We start from the raw sequence: 16,574 nt of genomic DNA on the forward strand, positions 1-16,574 counted from the left end.
AAATTAAAATTCGAAAATTTTTTCTAAAGCCTCCAGGGGACTTCGTTTTCGCACGAAAAAATTTTATGTGCCCTTATTGCATCCGGACCCACAATTTATAATAAGTGGGATGGGGGGCAAAAAAGGGCCTTCTACCTACAAAATTGCAGGGCCGAATTGACGTCCCAGTCCGTCCCTGGAAGTCACCACAGCTCTTTCTTAACCTTCGAGTGAAGCAAAATTTCAATCTTGGAATGGTGAAGATTTTTCGGCAACTCGCTCGAAAAACGAATTTTTATAACAACAATACAGCGACATAAGTCATATAAGTCCTTAACATATTCATATCAACGAAAATTTTAATTAATTATCTTCTATTACCCGCTTGCGAAAAATTATTATTTTTAGTGCGCTATTAGAAATTATGGTGTAAAGATCAATAGCCATAATGCGTACAAGTTTTCTCTGTGTATAAGCTATAGGTGACGCGATATTTTCTATAGTCATACTGCCGGTTAGTTCGCCTTCTTAATTGGCGCCAAGGCTCGACCGGACCTACTGACGTCAAAGAATACTATAAAGAAGCTTTGATTTCCCTCCACCTACAGAGAAAAAAAGTTTTCGCATCTGTTATTCTCTTGGCCTTTAAATATAATTATAAAGATTCAACTGAACGGTTTTAATTGAAATATTAATCTGTTCATTTAAAAAAGAAAAAACAGACTTACAATTATTTGATTTATAACTTTTTCAACTTGGAAGTGTTCAACTATTAAGGTATTATCGGCATAAATTCATACAAAGTGTTATCTATACGAAAAACACACACAATAGTTTTAACTATCGGAACCATCTATTATTTCGTACTTTTAGGACTCTCCTTCACAAACGAAATAGCAAACAATTGTCTCAGTTTAAAAACAGAGACGTAAGAAAAGTTTAGCCGCTTAGATAAACTGTGTGGCGTCCCTGGGACAGGGATTACGTGAATAAGGTGCGAATTTCAATTTCAATTGTCTCCTCTTTGGAAGAGTCAGCTTCTAATTTCACAGTATATTAGAGAGCACGCTAATAGATCTATAAGGGATCTGCGGGTAATGTGGCGCACATGTTATAAAAAGCTCCGTTAAAAGTTAAATATGTTGAAAATTGTATTAAAATAATATAGAGCACGTAAATCAATATCTTATCTACCCTATGCGTATGATAAATGATAGGTTTAAATAGTTACTTATAAATTGTGTTCAACTTGAACGTTATACATTACGTTTTTTTAATCCGGAAAAATGCTACTGTACTTTTTCACTACTTTTTGATCACTTTATAAATACACACATAACACCCAAAAATAACTTTTCATAATAAGAATTGAGTGATTAACTTTATTGAGCAAATTTTTTCACTATTCAAAACAGTACACATAAAAAAATACAACACAGTAAATACCTCTCGCTATAAATCAATCAATTCCTGTAAATGAGCGTGTACCACATTAACTGCCACACCAAATTACTCGATAATACGTTAAAGCTTCTCAAATAAAAGGGTACAATTTTGAATTTATGTTTGTTCAAAAATTGTAAATACAAGTAGAAAATATACATTTTGAAGCCTAAGATGTAAATAAAGAATGGATGAATTTAAACTGTGTTTATTAAATTCTTGTATTTTAGTCATAATAAAAATTATTAAATATTTATAAGTCAAATCGACCAAGGATGTCTATCGGAATGTTTATCGTTAACTTTATAGAAACAGACTCCGTAAATGATTTTGCTTTTTTCAAGCTCGGGTTTGATTCCCGATATAAACCGCAAGTACATTTTCTAATAGAAATTTTTTAAATAATCAAGTTGGCATCAAAAAATAAGAATGATAACGTACGTCTTACCCAGATGGGGTATTTGCATTAATGTAGTATATTTTTGTGCTCTAAAGCACTATATTTTGGCCAGTGATATTTCAAAAAAGTTGTAAAATAGTTAAATCGATAAAAAAAAAGTGTAAAAAGTGGCCATATAGGGACTTCAATCCGAAGCCTGTAGATATTATAAATGAATCTATTGACGAAATAAATAAGATAATACTATATTCTCACCTCTGCAATTGCTTTATCATTTGTTCAGAACCGTCCGTTGGCTTTCTGGGACTAACAACTGGGAGTTGAGCTCTAAATTCAGGCCGTAAGTGTCTTAAAACAGGTAAGTTTTTTAAAGATTCTTCTGTGTTCGAAATATGCATAGAAGTGTTGTCATCGCTATTGGATTTATTAAAACTGCTGTTGTTCATATTCATTTTGTTATTCGGACTTCGTTTAAAGAAGAAACCTTGGGCCAGTGCACCTGGACCATAAAGACGTTCCACTCGCTGCTGAATGAAGGATTTTTCGCTACTAGATGAACTATTCAGAAAGTGATTCTCTACTTCCGTCGTAGATCCGTTTGTTATACTGGTTTCACTAAATGTGGTGTTTGGCACTAAAACCCAAAAAGAATATTTTTAAGATTTAAATTTTTAATTGGGCAACAGTAGATGTATGAATTTCAAAATTTCATTTGTTATTCAGATCCATAAGTCTTAAATTGAGCATTTTCAGCGACAGTCAAAAAAATTATTATCTTAAACGAATGACAGAAAATTTTAAGACAAGTATTGTGGTAGAAAAACTACTACAACTTTAAAACCTGTTTACTTGGACAAAAATGTATCCTAATTCAATTTATGTATATATTTTGTTTGCGGAAAATTAAAGCGTAAGATGTAAATGACGATAAATGAACAGTGTATCAAAAGTAATAAAACAGCATATCGCTCAAATGCTGTAGACCCTTTGTCCCGGGTGCGACGTAAGTTGGCAACTAACCTAAAAATTTAAATAAAGAGATAAATGAGAGTTGAATAACATAATATATTAGAATAAAGCTTAATTACTGACATCTTCCTTATTGAATACCATGTACAAACAATTTTATTTATGTTTAATAATATTAACTGTAACCATACAATCATTGATTAAAAAATGATTTTAATTAATTATTCTTTCTCAAAAAATACTTCAATCATTTTCAACATCTTCTCTTTTACAATTCTAAGCAAACTATTCAATACAAACAGACGCATTGGTATTTTATAATAATAATTATACGATAAAGGTGTTTTTAAAACTACTTCCGGTTTACAAAAAAATCGAACTTAGAAATTTAATCCTCAATTCTGCATTTAAAAAGGTCTCATACCTTGTAGGTCAATTATCGAGCATTGACAGCGCCCCTGTCAAAAGTTCAGGATCAAATAGTGTGAATGATTGGGTCCACCCTAGTCATCCGAAATCAAATGTTCAAAAACACTTTTAATTTTTGTAATGACAGTGAGGTCCCAAGCGTTCATTTTTTCGAAATTTGGATTTTTCGCAAAATGGCGAAAATTTTTCCAAAAAAAGTCGTTTTTCTACCATTTATTCTGTCCTATTTGAACCTGTCGAATATCAGCAAAACGAAATTTGTCAGAAAAAAACGATCGGGACCTCGCCACGGGTTTTCTGTAAATAAAAAAAAAACTTATAACGATACGTTGTATTGTTCCTTCATAATTGTTCACAATAGTTTAAAAAATGCAACTTTTAAGAAAACGCGTTTAAACCTTTAGAATATTATAATATGTGAATCATGGGCCGTACGCTCAGTCTGCAAAGACTAATCTACAGAGTTCACCTTACTGGTCCGTAGAATTTGCCTTCATGAGCAAGGAAAATTCAAGATAAAATTTACGATGAAATTCACGAGAAATTTACGAAAAATATCGGCCGAGCTGAAAAACCATTCGCATTCCAGTAGCGCTGGAGCGAAGCAGGGGCGCGCGGACCTGCCTTGCGCCATCATGTTTGAGGAGCTATAACACTCAAGCTGGAGAAAATTCTGCCTAACTCTTTTAGATACTCATTTGTAAGACTCCTTAGATTAAAAAAATGCAAGGAAAAAAATTTTTTCACACCGACAAGATGTAAGTCCTCTTTAACTTTGACATTTGTCTTCTTTGATGAACTCCTTCTTTGGATAACGAACACCTGATTTCAGCTAAAACTAAAGATGCCAGAGATAATACATATTAAGCACCTAATCTACTAGAACCACATCCGGGCATTAAAGCTTTCGTTCATGTAAACAGTCACTGGAAAGCCCCAAATCCGGACATGGTGAAGAATTTCTGGTATTAGTACCTGACAAGTTTGCATCTTGGGTTGGCAAGGTGTTTAAAAAAAATCATCGAACAGTCAGATCTGATGTAAGGCTTTACGTTCAAAGATACAAATTATACATTGCCTAAAAGCCAGACAGTTAAAAGGTCATTTACAAAATACATGATATGTTTAGGAGGGTTGGGGGGGGGGGTCTGAAGTAGTATCAATCTCCATTTTAAAACCAATGGAAAAAGTATCACACAAGGGAGTGGGAGTCAGAACTTCCTGAAATATGTATGACGTATTTTTGTGAATAGTCCACAAGATGTATTCTCACTAAGACGAGAATGGCGAGAATGAGGGTAGTAAAGACAGGAGAGGTAACGTTTAAGTTTGTGACAGTGTACAGTAAGGATGGGATGAAAAGGATTAAAGGATGGGTGGAATACTTATTAGGTGAAAGAGAGGAGAGTAAGTTGGTACTTGGGGGGGGGGGGGGACCTAACGCGAGGATGGGGAGGGATTAAGGTCTTTGCAGCGAAAGAGAGAGCTTCGGCAGGAAATCGAAGGATAAGATAATAAGTGAGGAGGGGGAGATTCTAAGGTATCGGATGGAGGATAGAGGCTGGGTGACAGCGAACCGTATTGCAACAGTTGACGAAGAGGGAGAATACAAATATTTAAGTAAGAGTGTGAAAAGGAGCAATTCGCAGTAGAAGGGAGGATAGTATCATACAATCAGCCATTAGGGTTGTGGATAAGGGGGGAGAGCAGCGGGAAACCAGATGTGGAATAAATGTCGAAAGGGAAAAGTGTGAGATTTACGAGGGAGGCGATAGAGAAGTATCAGAAGCAGTTAGGGAATGTGCGCTTTAAAAAGGACTCACTGGAAGAGATAGTGGAGGGTTTCAAAGTGAAAGTGAAAGAGACCGATTAAAATGTTAGAATTTATTGCCACTTACAAACTGCATTGAAGATAACCAGGTCGTAGCAAGGCACTGGCGACCGAGTAATGCCTCGCAAGAGGGTAGAGGCGTAGTCATGAGAGGTGTGGAATTTCGTGGATGCGGAGGTGGTCCTGATAAGGAATTTAGAGAGGCCGGAGATCTTCCTTCGGGATCGACTCCAGATCGGGAAGGCGAGAGCACTCACTAGTACTAGAGGGAAACAGTTAACGTCCGAATACGATACGAGCAGAGACTGACGACGGGACGTTCCGTCGCTCCTGATTTCCGGACCCGTCAGATGGTTCCGGCCCATCTTTGATGCAACCCAATAGCCCTTTTGTGCAGGGCCGTGCCTAGCTCTATTTAATGATAACAATTCTGTTTGGCCCCCTCCCTTGCACGGTTTTGGGTATATACCTAAACATTCTGTAATGTCGTTGTGCATGTCTGATGTAGTCTCAAAAGGAAAAAGGATTTATACAAAATTTTGCGGTTCTGCTGTCCTCCTCTTGAGTTTTGCTTTGTTTCAGATGTAGTCAGTAATTATGTTTTTGTTTCATCATAAGTGAATTTGGCTGTTTGAGTCTGGAGTTGTAAAATTTCATGGTTATCTTCTTTCTGAAACAAATATAAAAATAAAAACGAAAAACTCGTGCATGCAGTCGATTGTCGTATAAACTTCTTGTGTTTGGAATCGATTGTCCTTTAATTCTGTTTCTGTTTGAGTTGAATTGCGGTTGTTTTATTACTTATGAAAATTCTCAATCCAATTTAAAGTGTGTAATTTAGTTTATCAACAAATAGTCACAGTAGCTTGTTTCCTGTTATAAGATTTGGAGTTCTGCGATCCACTGTTTGTACTTTGGTATTTCCATTTTTCTGAACAGTAAAGTTCCGTTCTGTCTGATTTTGTTTTTAAGTTTTACGGAGTGTCCCATGCAATTTTGCCATATTTTGAGTCTAAATATCCTAACATGAATTAATTAGTATTTCGTGCGTCTATTTGCCAGTATCTGTACTAGCGTTTTCTAATTAAAAATCATTTACGTTCAATTCAATTATACTTTTTCCTTTAAGATTGTTTAATTCGTAAATCGTAGGGGGTATTTTCTTTTTAATAATAAAGGCACCTTCAATCTGGTCGTACAGTTTATCTGCTTTTTTCAACTTTGTATAACAATTTGTTTAGCTTTTTTAATACCCTGTATCCTATTTTAAACTCTACTGGTCTTCTTTTTAAACTAAAATTTGAAGCTTGTATTTATTTGATTGGTTTTAATTTTTCTAGACCTAAATCTGAAAATGCTGGGGTAAATTGGGTTGACGAGTTTTTGCTAGTATTTATTGCAAACTGCAAGTCGTCTATATGTTTGTCCTAGGTGAAATGATCGTTATTTAAATAGGTTTAATATTTTAAATAGGTTAAATAGGTTAAATATTTTAAATAGGTTTAGATTTAATCTGTAATCATTCCCTGGTTTTTTTATCAGAACTATGGGGTTCGACGATTTAGAAAAAAAGGGTTCTATTATGTTCCGTTCTAATAATTTATCGACTGTTTGATAAGTTATTTCTTTAATTTTATGGCACAAGTGGTAGTATCTCTATTTAATGGAATCGTGACCCTTGGTTTGTTATATAAGTCGCTCTATATTCCTTTCCCGAATGAATTTAAATTTTACTTTCAAAAAGCTTTTCTCATTGGGATTTTTGGCTTTCTTTTAGCATAATAATCCCTTCGTAGATTTATGGCGAACAATTGTTTTGTTCGTCAATTTTTCTTGAATTATCTGTAATATTATTTAATTTAATCGCCTCATTTTTTAAATAAACCTATTGATTTTTATTTTCAATTTATGATATCTCATTGGATTTTAAATATTTTTTACTTTTTTTTATTAGTAACTGTTTTTATTTTTTCGAAGATTACTTTCTTGATCCTTATGTGTTTCATCGTATTTGCTATTATAACAAAATTAGTCCAGGCTTATTTTATTTACTTTTCCTCTTAATTCTCGGTTTACTTAGATTCAATGAGTCTCGTGTGATTGAGTCGTCGCTAGTGATAGAATACTTTTGTTACTTCCTCTAGTACTGTTAAGGTTAATGGATCAGTACCACATCTTTTAGACTTTTTCAAGATTTTTTTTCCTAGTAAAATTTTATTTATTTATTCAAAATTTCTCTATTTCAAAGATGAGATTAAAAACTAATTCGGAAATTTCTGTTTTATGACAAATCTCGTTGGTATGGCTAACAGAAGTTAGCTCTGCTTGAAACTGGTTGATACGATAACTCAACTTTGAAGCATCCGAAATGAAAAAACTACCAAGATTAGTAAAGAGCGTACTTGTCCCTATGGTATATACTAGGATTATTTGAATCGGACAAAAAAATTATTACAAAATGGTGGATTTGTAAAATTGCCCATTTTTTAACGTTAATTATTTTTAAGAAAGACTTAAATATTTATAGATAACTAAAATTCTAGTCTATTCTATATCTATACATATGTGGAATAGGCTGTAACAATTTCAGCTCGATCGGTTCAATATTTTTTTCGGAATGATGTCAACCAGGTAAAAAAATATTGTTTCGAGAAAAACGCGTTCAAAGTTCATACGTATATCCGTTGATATACGTTATATCCGTTATATCTGTTGATATACGTTATATCCGTTTATAAGTATATCAGTTACATAGGTTTATACGTATATACGTTATATACATTTATACGTATATCCAAAATATACGTAGAAGAGTCGAAGAAGCAGACGCATAGCAATTATACGCTTCACGCTCCAAATGCACGCCAAATGGATGCATAGCGCGCTCAACTCTTTTGTTCATCTGCATTTTTCAACCTGTTCTCGAACTTTCTGGACAAAATAATAATTTTTATATAATTTCTACACATACTTACTACAATAATCTGTAGTTTTTAGAACATTTACTTTTTGAAAAAAAGATGTGGCACTAATCCCTGAATAGTACCTCCGTATTTTGGTTTTATATCTTTATTACTAATTTCTTCTTTCACCATAAAACGGTTTATCCCTAATATTCGTTCTTTATGTTTCCTTAATCTCTTTTACTGTAACATCAGGCTTAGTTTCAATTTTAACCGCAGTTAACGGAATGGTCAGCACGTTTGTAAAATTTTCCATAGGATAGCAGGTAGGGGGGACTTTTAGCATATCTGTACCTAGGATTCCTATAGATGTTAGTTTTGGGACGGACATGAACCTTAAGTGCTTTGTGTGTTTACCGACTATAATTGGGATTACTACCTGCGTAATTATATCGACCGTTTCGCCGTTTGTAACCATTAGTTTTCGTGAGACGGGTTTAAAAATTGAATACATGCAATTTTGGGTTTTCTCTAGTACCTACCAAAATAAGAAATAGTTCATTCTCGTATTTTGTCATTAAATGAAACTTGTCTCTATTATTTCATCTTTATCCGAATTTAGAAATTCTGGACTTTCGCCATTAGTTTTGTAATGTTGCAGGTTTCACCTGCAAATTACTTTGTATGTGTTCTCTGTTTTATTTATTTGTAAATAGCTCTTCCCCTCTAGGAGGAAATATCCACACAAAAACAACAGAACATTGAGGCTCGAACGAGGGCCAACTTATCTTATTTCTTTTAATATTTTCTTTATTTCTTTTCTGAAATGTTTTATATTTTTATTTTTGTACAACACACTCTCATGGGCTTCTCATAGGAAAAAGGAGTAAGTTACTCTTGTTGATTATTTTGGGGTTTTTAAAAAAAATTTTTATGAAATTCACCGAGTTTCGAGTACGAGAGGGGGATGGAGGAGAGAGTTGTTCTTCCCTGGAGCATCATTTTTCATCAAGGACCAGCGCTACGAACAACGAGGAAGCAAAGCCGGTTGAAGTCGCCCAGGTGCAGGCGCAATCGTAGGTTGTTCACCGTGGGTTGAATGTGGATGAGATTCCCGCATTTTAAATCCTGTACCTGGGGTGATTCAAATTTCACCATTGAGGATTCGTTGCAGCACCACTATCACCATCTATTGGTGAATAGGGTCCCGAAATCTCCCTCCATACGCCATGACTTTCGTTGTTCGAGCCTAATGGGAGGAAGTTGAAAGTAATTTATTTTAATCATTCTGGCAAACAAATTGCCTGTGCTTTTGTCTTGTTTGTTTTGAATGCTTATTTGAGAGAGACGTACTCCCGTTTTACTTTTGCTTCACTGGGCTTGAATTCATTGTAAAGTGGGCGGCTTTATGATTTTATCTTTTTGAAATTTTTCTTTAAAAAGCATTGAATTTTGTATTTTCCCAATAGCGTCAGTAGGCGCAGAGAAATCGATTTGTTTAATGCTCCAGGGCGGAAGTAGGGTGTAATCTCTAGTGTGAATCTCGGTAAACGCGCCTATATATTTTTTTTGTAAGTTTGCATAAGTATAAATAAGAAGTGTTAACATGGCGGTTTTACTCCTTCTTGTATTTTTTTGTCAGTTAATTAATTATTAAACATCCATGATGTTTATTTATAACTTAAGTGTGTTATTTTATTAAAGTGACTTCTCAGGTGTCTTTATTAAGTGAGATTTACAGGAATCTACGCCACTCTGCCGAAATAATAAGCTTGGGCATTTAAAAAAAAAGTAGTTAAAAAAAGTAATTTGTGATAAGGATTGTCAGTGTTCTGTGGGTTAAAATTATTTTCTTGCAGGGCGGAAAATGTGATGTTTGTCTGGCGCCTTTTAAAAATAAATTAATAATCCAGGGGGAAAATTTTTCTTTAAAGTTTGTGTTGTCTATTTAAATAAAATGAAGAACTTAGAATCTTCGTTTTAACTGGCGCCCTGACGTGCGTTGGGCAGAATTTTTTTTGTCTGTTTGAAAAAAAAGCAAAAACCTGAAAAAAATCGGAGAGAGTCTCGTTTCTATTAGGTTTAATAGAATTTTAACACATTATTAATTGTATATGTATTGTGATGTCCTATTTATGGATTTCTTTTTGATTGAATATGTTTATTTTGAATTTTTTATTTTTTTATGCTGTGATTTTACACTTGTTTTATTTTATTGTGATTTTTTTAATATTCTGGTATTTTACATTTTATGCCATGAAATTTTCAATTTACCTGTGGATTTTATTCAAATTTGTGGAATTTTAAACTATGTTCACGTGAAAAGTATCGAGTGCTCGCGCCATAATTTAATTTAACGACAGGGGAATTTTTCGGATGGTCGGTATTTTTCTAAACGTGGTTAGCATTACGCGAAACGATATCGGGTACGAAGTCCCGGAACGCAAAGGGAGCGATCGGAGAATTTCGGGACGGCTCGGCAGCACTCGGCTCACGGGAGCTCACTTCGAACGGAAAGCGACACGGTTCACTGGTGCAAGCAAAACGGTAGAAAGCCTGTATACACAAAAGTGATAGGTAGAGTGCGAAAACGTCTCAGCGCGTTTCAAATCAATCGGGAGCGGTTTTATGCAAACTATGAGGTCATTCATAGTTCCCGGTTGATCTAATAAAAAGAAAATGATTGATTTATCTCTTTTTTTTTTTTTAATTTTTGTAGGTTAAAATTTTTGTTTGCTTTCGTGAATTAATTTATCCATTCCGATTTTGGAATTTTTTTTATTCTTGTTAAGGCAATGATCCATGAACGTGTCTGGCAAAATTAGTTAGTGGTAAAATGGTTAATCGTTCGAATCATTAATAACTGTATGAGAGTGATGGAGTTGAATAGCGATATTTTCTTTTAATTTGATTTAAATTAATTTGATTCATTTTGATTTTATTTTATTATTCCTAAATTGAATGAAATGAGTCAAGTGAATTAATCGGGTAAATTAAATCAATTAAATATATTAAATTCAAGTGATGAATTTCATCAATTTTTTTTTGGAGTGGATTGGTCAATCAATTTTCTTTTTCCATTTCTCTAATTTTTTTAACATGGCTAGCCAGGACAATAGTTGGTTGTTAAACCTGGGTACGGGAAGAATTCGTGCTATTTTAAATGCGCATTTCGTAAATAATTCCGGAACTCGTGAAGTGGTACTGGATAGGACAATTAGGTATTTTAAAAGATTTGTGGGGGAGGCAGTTTGGACGGCAATCGATGAGGATACGTCACATCAGGTCCCATTCGAATCGCATAGGCTTCGAATAGAACTTGATACTTCCCTACTAGAAGACAATACGATCATGTCAGAAGGAAATAGCACCCCTTCCACGATTCGTAGAAACGGTTCACAGGTAGAAAATAATTATGCACCCTCGGAATCCGGATCATTTAGTGGTGCGGGGGGGGGGTGGGGGTATTAAAACCCCAGTCGCTTCAACTACAACAGTCACCACAAATACAAATACGGTGTTGACGAGTAGAATCACAGACAATAGAGCAAGAATTACCCAGCCCTCCATGTCTGACCAAAACCCAGAAAAATTTGCTTGGCCAACAATGTCACCCTTAAGAGAGGGGGTACCTGCTCGATTAGATTCACGAAGAATCAGTAGGACGCACTCCACGGTAGGGGAAATGTTCGTTAATTTTCCGAACCAAATCTCCCAAAGTATATCAGTTCCTACTTCTTCAAAGGCTACTTTTGAAAGAAATTTTTACCATATTGCTCGCTTACAAAATTTAGGAATGGTGGGCAGTAGTGGGGATAGAACGTTACGGCAACCTCCCCTATCACGAACGGCTTATGTGGATACGGAAAGGCTTATAGACTATGATGGCCCAGACAGGTTATATTCGGAGGTAGGTTTACATTCTCGAAACCCCCGTCCAACAACATTTTCTAATAGGGCACAATTTTTGTCGCAATCGGGTCGGAATAATAGAACAGGTGTAGCTATTTTTCCAAACTATATAGCAAATGAGGAGAGACAGAGGCCAATTTATCAGTATATATGAGGAACACCGAATGAAATTGTTGCAAATAATTTAACATCGGGACAAGTGGATCACAGAAGTGGGTAAGGTATGCGGAATAAAACCTATGCCGGATTAAACAATCTCTATCCTCAGTATTGGGAAAATAGAAGAGATTTTGGTATTCAACCAAATGAACCCACCAGGTATGGCACCTATCAAGGTGATGTTCCTAGGGAGGTCCAACGAAGTAGTTTCTACGGCCAACCCCACTACCATCCCTCTTATCTCGGCCCACAAGGTGGCTCATATACTGAGGAATTAGCAAGATTTTAAATTCGATTTTTGCAATAGGTTCGGGGATATAAATTATCAAAAGCGACTAGAGGAGCAGATACCTGCTCGTAGACAGGGTCCAGAAGAATCTAGTGTGGATTATTTAACATATATGATGGGTCTGTATAGACTTTACCCACGTCCAATCCCACTAGAAGAACAACTGAGTAGAGTTTATAGTAATATGCGCCGCCAAATAAGATGTGTGATTAAGCGCAGAGATTTTAGGTCGTATAATGAGTTAGCAGCCCTTGCCCAAGATTACGAACGATCAGCCACTAGGGGTGATAAAGATATTTTACCTCCGCAGCCTGAAGATTCTTTTCTTCCTGAATACGCTTACAGACCGAGCAAAAAGCAGAACAGAGCTAATATCCAAAAGAAAGTGGAGGTATCGATAGCCGCGATAGGTACCAGCGAACCTGAAAGGGATTTCGGTATGGAAAATTTGCGGAATCAAATCAAATTGTTAGAGGCCCGTTTCAAAAATGAGCGGGAAAATAAATAGAACGCGGATTTGAAAAACTTAAGTAAAATGGTTGTAATTTATCAAAAAAACTTGAATAGATCAAAATATCCATTCCAGGTAATTCGAATTCTATGAAAGAGATCTCGGATTCCGCAACTAAACAGTCTACCGGAAATAACCCGAGAGGTATCCGATAGGAGGAAAGATATAGGAATTATAAATCTAGGAACTGCAAGAATTCAGGCCATCCCTATTTTAAATGCCCTGAGGAAAAGCGAAAGTATTGTTATGGGTGCGGGGCAGAAGGAATATTTGAGAGCGATTGTCCCAAATGTCAAGCGAAGGGAAACGAACAGGGAAGGAAAGATTAGGGCCTCTAATTCCTCCCGTAACAAATAACGGAGCCCAATTATCAAAGGATAATAACGGTAGCACTCAAGAGCAGACCATTACTATTTTGGCTCCAACAAATTCGAGAACGGTAAATAATGTAATCGTTTGAAAGGGGCAATATATTCAAAGAATAGAAACCTCCCGTTTAGATAGAATATGGGGGAGCAGTTCAAAAGACGAAGAGCCGGTAGAGATCTACCGAGTAGAGGATCCAGTTAAAATCCATCCTAGGTGCAGAAATTCCGACCCCTTGGCTGTATTTCAGGGAAGGGGGGGGGGGGGTGTCGTTGCTAATGCTAGCACGTCAGATCCTCTTGGATTGAAGGATATAGCACTGCGCGAAGAAGTATTACAGGAGAGTCGTAGCATGATCTTTGGGGACTCTAGTGTAGTTCAGGATGGACTAAGAGGAATCCAAACGAATAACAGTGTAATCGAGTAAGGTAGGGAATTTGCAGGTGAAATACCGTCATGTGGGGAGATCGAGACCGAAGAAAAGGCCATGAGGCTGTTTGCGACAATTTATTCAAGATTTTTCCTATTTTTTTAAATAAAAAAATATGCTCCAAATTTCACTGTCTTTAAAAGCTGACAAATTTCGTTACTTTTAATCAGATTTTCAGATCTCTAAGCTACAATTTTTTGTTTACTATTACTCTTCTTGTCATAAACGTACAGATTCGTTATATTCGTTATATTCTGCGCTTTATAGAAGTTCGTCTGTTTTTAAAATGAACCGTGTATTGTTTTCTCAAACGGAATCGCAATCGAAATTTTCGTTATATTATTTATTATTTTTAACTCTGCGATAATTTTAAATCTAATTAAAATCTTAATTAAATTACTTCAAAATAAATTCAAATGTCCTCATCGAAATTAAAATGAAATGTAGGAACCCTGTTGGTAATATATAGGAGCAGGAACAACAAAAGGGTAAAAGCCAGCGAGTTAGAGCAAAAGAGCTTTATTAGAGAACATCACATACGTATGAACGTCTCTGGTGTTAAACTTGCACTGGAGAGAGAACGCTAGCCAGCCAAAAAAACTGAAAAGCGATCCTGTTAGTCTGGATTTGCAGGATGCTATTGCACTGCCAACCAAAAACTTAATGAGATTAACGTCACGATGAGACCAACATCTAGGGATTAGGTCTCGATCATATCCTAAAATACGGGTAACATCCCGAAAATAATCAATAGATAGATGGGTTGCGGTAAAGATTTCTTTAGAAAAAATATAGAAACCCCAATGAATAACAATAGGTCAGACGAAGATAGACTTAATCAAATAAAATATACTGAATCAACCCAACCAATAATCAACCCCCACTTTTGTACACCACCCAAATTCCAAACAAAACCTTCGAACCCATAGACAATACATTGTTTTGGGATCATGAAAACTTACCCAGATTAGGCGCGTCTATAGAAAGAAATAACCTAAGAAAAGGAACAGGCAAAACCGTTCACCGCAAAATACAAATACTTTAAAAAACTGCCCCCCAAACGAATAACGAAACTTTTGACTGTCATTCCTTTTCGGGAAACAATTCACGGTTTATTTTAAAACAGAAAAACTTCTAGAAAGCGCAGAATATAACGAATTCATGAACCAACAAAGGGAAAGGTTTTTTAGAGAAAGGGAAGAAGGGACAAGCAATTTAAGAATTAGATTGAACCCATCAGCTCATAGTTCTTTCAAATATAGAAAAGAATCAACAGAACCAACTAACAGAACAAATAAACATAAATATCATAACAGATAGTCCATTTAATTGGATACAAAGGGGAATTTACAAGAACGTCGCTAAATTTCTTACAATAATATTGTAATACGTAGCAAAATAATAATAATAATTTATAATTTATTCAGCATTTTGCAAGTTATACATATACAAATGAAATATATACAACATGTACCCCCAGAGGCAAACGAAATTGCCTGAGCGTGGGTACTGATTAAAATTAACTTACATATAATTTCGGACTAAAATTTAAAAAAAGTATAGTGTTGCTGTTAACATTAACAAAGCTTTGGGATTTATTTACAAAATTAATAAAAATATTGGATTTTATCCATTCTTTCAACGTAGATCTGTCCGAACTTTTAGATATATTTAGCAATTTCTATTCATTGGTTAAACTATTGAACACTTTTTATAGCTTTGATGGCTTTTTTGAACATTTTGCAATCAGTTTAGATAATTCATGTAGGCTCCACCCCAAGCAATTATCCGTAATTTATAATACTGTGAAAGAAAGAATACTAGATCATTCTTAGTATATCAGTTTGCATAAATTTAGAAATTTTGTAAAAGATATAAATTAAATACTTGGTCTTATTGATTATATATTCAATATGTTTATCCCATTTTAAATTATGATCGAAAATCAGTCCTAGATATTTACAGTATTATACTTTCTTCATATATTTATCTCTAAGTTTACATGAACGCTATCACAATAATTACCAAAAGTAATAAATACAGTTTTTTTCTAAAATTCAAAACTAAATTATTCAGTGCTAGCCACTCATTTACAATTAAAAGTAGATTGTGAATAAGAATAAATAATTTAAAATTACAAAATTGCGAATGCAGGGAAACACTACAGAAAAGAATTGACTTAAATCAAAACAGAGCACGTAGACTCTCAACAACAAATGACAGGTCAAATAGATGTTCACCAATAAACGTTAATAACTCAAGACAAAAATTATGAATCCCATAACCACCCAAATAACCAACAAAATAAACGACTGTGATATCTTAGGAAATATAGACGCATGACTAATTGAAGATGCAAAAGGTTGGTGTGAAATAAATAAAAATTTCTGCAGAACATTATCAGAGTTTTACGAAGATTTTAAAAACGCTTATGATGAAGAAATATTTTCAGAAGAAATTAGGCAAAAAATTATATTTTGTAATAATAAAAGAAGTCAAGACTTTCACTCGTATATAACTGAGATTGGAAAACTTTTTACTAAACTATATCTGAGAAAAAGCCGTGTATTGGAATCACGTAGAACGTAGGATAATCTTCGCATTAAATACAAAATGTAAATTAAAGGGACGATTTCGATAGTTTTGAGATTTTCATCTGGTTTCCAGTCAAATTTGTAATCTACATTCCAACCTAGTTCGTACAAAATTCCAAAACATGGAATTTTGATAGTAAAGTCAAAAACCGGATAGCAATACTAATAGAGACTCTAAACACTAAACAAGTTCTAACTCAGACAAAAAACAGGACTCAAATACACAAACGAATGATGGCGCAACAAATACACAACCAGTGCAACTGGAGAGGCGGGTATTGGGACCAAAAATAGTACAAACTAATATCGAAACGCCAGAATTTCTAAATTCGGATAAAGATGAAATAACGGAGACGCGT

The 16,574-nt window shown here is 34.8% G+C and overlaps 1 protein-coding gene across 5 annotated transcripts in view; it reads right to left on the reverse strand.

The window, feature by feature from the left end:
• Positions 1–16,574, reverse strand: part of LOC117174165 — a 325,625-nt gene that overhangs the window by 81,868 nt on the left and 227,183 nt on the right. For all 5 annotated transcript variants that reach the window (XM_033362993.1, XM_033362991.1, XM_033362992.1 and 2 more), the window contains one exon: positions 2,078–2,456. In XM_033362993.1, coding sequence (XP_033218884.1) covers positions 2,078–2,456 — 379 coding nt within the window. The remainder of the gene's footprint in view (positions 1–2,077; positions 2,457–16,574) is intronic.

Source organism: Belonocnema kinseyi, chromosome 6, assembly GCF_010883055.1.
Source record: "Belonocnema kinseyi isolate 2016_QV_RU_SX_M_011 chromosome 6, B_treatae_v1, whole genome shotgun sequence".
NCBI classification, from domain to species: Eukaryota; Metazoa; Arthropoda; class Insecta; order Hymenoptera; family Cynipidae; genus Belonocnema; species Belonocnema kinseyi.